At 30.9% G+C, this 4,635-nt stretch overlaps 1 protein-coding gene across 1 annotated transcript; it reads left to right on the top strand.

Moving 5' to 3' along the window:
• The first annotated feature begins 1,266 nt into the window (after positions 1-1,266).
• Positions 1,267-3,363, top strand: LOC109791015 (zinc transporter 1). The gene is made up of 3 exons (XM_020350263.3): positions 1,267-2,127; positions 2,269-2,418; positions 2,990-3,363. Exons 1-3 carry the CDS (start codon positions 1,486-1,488, stop codon positions 3,293-3,295), a joined length of 1,098 nt encoding a protein of 365 aa, XP_020205852.1. The 5' UTR covers positions 1,267-1,485; the 3' UTR covers positions 3,296-3,363.
• The last annotated feature ends 1,272 nt before the right edge of the window (positions 3,364-4,635 follow it).

Genomic DNA, 4,635 nt, shown 5'->3' with positions numbered 1-4,635 from the left:
TATACCCTGCATTTATGAATTACAATCCAAACAAAGAAACAAGAGAAATCCCAAAGTTGTACTCTCCTAAAGAATCTGCTCCAAAAACTGGTTATTTTTAAATAATATTTGGCAGAAACAATGTGCAAAACAAATCACTCTGATAACTCTAGTAATAGCTATCCAAAGAGAAACGTGTTGTACCAACTCTTTTCCCATAACTTTAACAATATAATCAACTATAACCTTTAAATAGACTTGAGATGTTAGGACATAATATCGACATATTAACCAAATCAAGACCAATAATGAACCCATTCTAGGTAAATCACACATGTTAAGGGGTTTGCATGACAACATGTTGTCAACATAAGTGCATATTTTATTTGGTCTTTTTTTTTTTTTAGATAAGATATCTTTTCCCACTATGGATGCACGTCATTCCATTCTATGACCCCATTTTTGCTTTTAAGACTCTTTTTCAGTCCAAAGGACTTAAATGCCCTTGGGTGCTAAAAGGTGCTTTTGCCTTGCCATCCAAAAGCATTGCAGATTATTCAAACTAGTAATTTCCATCTAGGAACATGCATAAATGCTCAATTCAGATTGCAATATCCTTTTACAAAAATATAAATTCCTTCATGTTTTACTAATCCATTGTGGCCTGGCTCAACACTTTGAACAAATCACATCAATATGTTATTTGTATACTATTTTCGTACACCGTTTATATATTAATTAGTATCTAAACATCAAATCATAAAGATTCTTTTCATATTTAACTATTTTACATTAATATATTTTTTAATTGATCATTACTATGTGTTGAACATAAGTTGTTAAGTATGTGAAAAGAAAAAGAAAAATGTCAATACTTAATAAAACAATTGCATCATCATTGTAAATATCATACTCACTAGTAGTCTAGTACAAAATAGATTTGGCATCAAAATAATCGGATTAGGGTAATAGGTTATAATTATAAATTTTTAAATACACTTATAATAAAGTTTGCTAACGTGTTTTAGATGAGATTTTGAAGTATCTTTTCAAGCTTCATTCCTTTGAACTGATTACGAAATTAATTCTCAGTGTAGCGTTTAATCTCCCTTAAAAGTCCTTTTCCTTTCCAATGATGTATTATGAAGAAAAAAAATCGAATTAAAAAATGAAAATGAGTATGGTTGTGGCCCTTTTACCAAATTTATGTTTGACGTCACATAGTGTCATTGGCTGTTCAAGGTGCTCATGTTTTGAGCCTCTCAGGGTGGCTTTTATTATTTTCTCTCCTTTTGTCTTTTATTACATATGAGCAATCCTAGATCCCAAGAACACTGTATCAACACACAAACATAACCTTTTCCCTCTTGTATATAACAATCATGAAAACACTTCTCAAAGACTCATACCTAGCACCAACAATTCCTCATACGTTCCTACACCACCCATAATTTCTCTTCCTTCACTCACTAGTGAGTTGTGACAATATCAATTTCCACAAAACTGATGAACTTTCTAGCTAGTAATTCAACAACCACCATGTCAAAGTTGTTCTATATTTGTTGTTGTGTCCTTATTATTTTACCAACCATGGTCTTAGGATATTCTTGTTCATGTGACACTGAAGAGGGTAACAAGAGTGATCCAAGTGAAGTCCTCCACTACAAACTTGGCTCAATTGCTTCTGTACTTTTTGCTGGTGCTCTTGGTGTGAGCCTTCCATTGTTGAGCAAGAAAATCCCAGCACTTAACCCCAAGAATGACATATTCTTCATGGTTAAGGCCTTTGCTGCAGGTGTGATCCTTGCCACTGGCTTTGTCCACATACTCCCTGATGCATTTGAGAACTTGACTTCACCTTGTTTGAAGGATAACCCTTGGGGCAAGTTTCCCTTCACTGGCTTTGTTGCCATGTTGGCCTCCATAGGGACCCTTATGGTGGACTCATTTGCCACAGGGTTTTACCATAGGCTACACTTTAATCCCTCTAAGCAAGTTCCTACAACTGATGAAGAAATGGGGGATGATCATGTTGGTCACGTACATGTTCATACACATGCCACACATGGCCATGCTCATGGACCATCAACTTTCTCCTCTGAGGGCTCAGTAACACCTGAAGTAATTAGGCAGCGTATCATATCACAAGTAAGATCATTTAGTTGTTTCCAAGGAATTTATATCACTTACACAATTCTCAGTACTTTTTTCTTGGATATGTTGGATTTGGAAATCTTAATATTTGTGTTATCAATGTTGTTGAGTTTGGATTGTTGGCTTGTGTGCTAGGTGTTGGAGATAGGAATAGTGGTCCATTCAGTGATCATTGGAATATCATTAGGAACTTCAGGGAGCATTGATACCATAAAGCCACTTCTAGTGGCCCTTTCTTTCCATCAATTTTTTGAGGGGATGGGGCTTGGTGGTTGCATCTCTCAGGTATTGCAATTTGGTTTGTATATTTTCATAAATAAAAAATTAAGGTTATACATAGATTTTCCATGTAAGTATTTATTAATAAAATAATTTGTGCCTTTCTCCTAAATTAAAATCTAACTTTTATATTGGAGCTAATTTTGCGCTACTTCTCAAAAAAAATTTGCACTGCCACTAAATTAAAATTCTAAAAGTTTAATTATAGAACAGTATCAATAGTAATAAAGATGGAAAAAAGATTCATATGGGCTTTAGAAAACACTGAAAAATGAAGTTGGATTCATTTACTATTATGAAATGTAAGTTTCAAATAGAAAAGAATTTTGTGCAATTTAGAAAGTAGCACATAATGGGCTCCAAAATGTTGTCATGATGGCAACATCCTTATATTTTCATCTAACTTTTTTCATGAAGGGAAAAAGAGAAAGACCAATCAGTCACTAGTTAATTAAAAACATGTTTTTGGTTGGTCCTATAACTTTAAAATTGGTTACTAGGTTCAAAAAAGAAAACAACCCATCTACATGTTTTTACAAGCTTCTAATTAATGCTAAATAGAGTTATATTATGGCAGGCAAAGTTTGAGTCAAAGTCTATGGCAATTATGGCTACTTTTTTCTCTCTAACAACTCCAATTGGGATAGCAATTGGAATGGGAGTGTCAAGTGTGTACAAAGAGAATAGTCCAACTGCTTTGGTTGTTGAAGGGGTTTTCAATTCTGCTTCTGCTGGGATTTTGATCTACATGGCATTGGTGGATCTACTAGCAGCAGATTTTATGAACCCAAGGTTGCAGAACAATATGAAGCTCCAATTAGGGGCAAATATCTCTCTTCTTTTAGGTGCAGGTTGCATGTCTCTATTGGCCAAATGGGCTTAAGTTTTGGTCTTTCACTTTCAACATTACTCAGTAAAATAGAGCATTTTCTTATGCTTAATTTTCTTTCACTTCAATATTGTTTTTACTTCTTTCTCTTCATTTTCTTTTGGTTTAAGTGCATTTTTAATCTCTTTTAAATGAAAAAATAGTACAACTTTAGTAGTTTTATTTTCATAAAATTATTTCTTTAAATATTACAATTGTGGATATATATATATATATATATATATATATATAAAATAAATTTTGCCAGTGTGACATTAATAGATATTGACATGATAATTTAATGTGTTAACTTGTCATGTCAACATGTGTAGCACATTAACACAAATGTTGAATTATCATGTCATATATGTTACTTTACTTTTTATGGTGATTATCATATGATTTATCAATATTATGTTATATAAATTTGTTAAATATAAAATAAAAAATGGATGAAAAAATCAAAATGATATTTTTTTAAGAGAAAAAAGTTATATATAGACAATGTAAAATGTTTTAGTGTTATCTAATTAGAAACTCATATATGACGAGTTTGTTAATTTTTACTATAATTATTTTAAAATTATTAATAATAACTTTTTATTGATTGATAATTTAAATATTTTTACATTTAGATTATATGATCATTAAACTCATGATAATTAATTATAATATTTAAAAACTAAAATTTTGAAATTAAAATATGAAGTCTTTTTAATCGTGTGCTGCATCAAAATAAGCACCACCAGGAATATGAATAGAGAAATAAAAATGCAGTTTATGCCGTACTTACAAAACTTTTACATTAGAAATATAAAGTATTGGATGCTTTTTCAATCATATTCTTCAATGATTGATGATGAGGAACGAAAGCTTAAAATATCTATTAAGCATTCAGCAATAAAATAACAACTTTAAAATATAAATAAATTAAACTAGAAAGTCAAAATGAAATTTTTAAACAAGTCGTTGGTACTTAGCTAGATTTGGTCTTTTTAAAAACGTTTCATGCTATAATTTAAAAAAAAATTCAAATTATAAATTGTATATTGACATTCTTTTTCTTAAAATATTGTACTAAGCGACAAAATAGTAGAAAATAAGTAAAAGAAAAAAAATATTAAAGTGGAATATAAACAATAATTACGTAGTTTTGTGGAGTTGTGGTTCGTCAATGGTCAACAACTCAGTGGAACAAGTTCTTGTAAGAACCCCACATTCAAATTGTTCCCAAAAAGGTCATAATACTTTAACACTTAAATGATACATAAGGCAAATTGACCATAGGTTACAACTTTACAAGGATAACTAAGCACAATATGCATGTTGTATATAATTGCATGGTGGGTCCAAAG

Source organism: Cajanus cajan, chromosome 10 (assembly GCF_000230855.2).
Source record: "Cajanus cajan strain Asha chromosome 10, NIPB_CcT2T_4, whole genome shotgun sequence".
Taxonomy (NCBI): Eukaryota; Viridiplantae; Streptophyta; class Magnoliopsida; order Fabales; family Fabaceae; genus Cajanus; species Cajanus cajan.
Note: the sequence above shows the minus strand (reverse complement) of the source record. Positions and strands in the feature narration are given on the sequence as shown.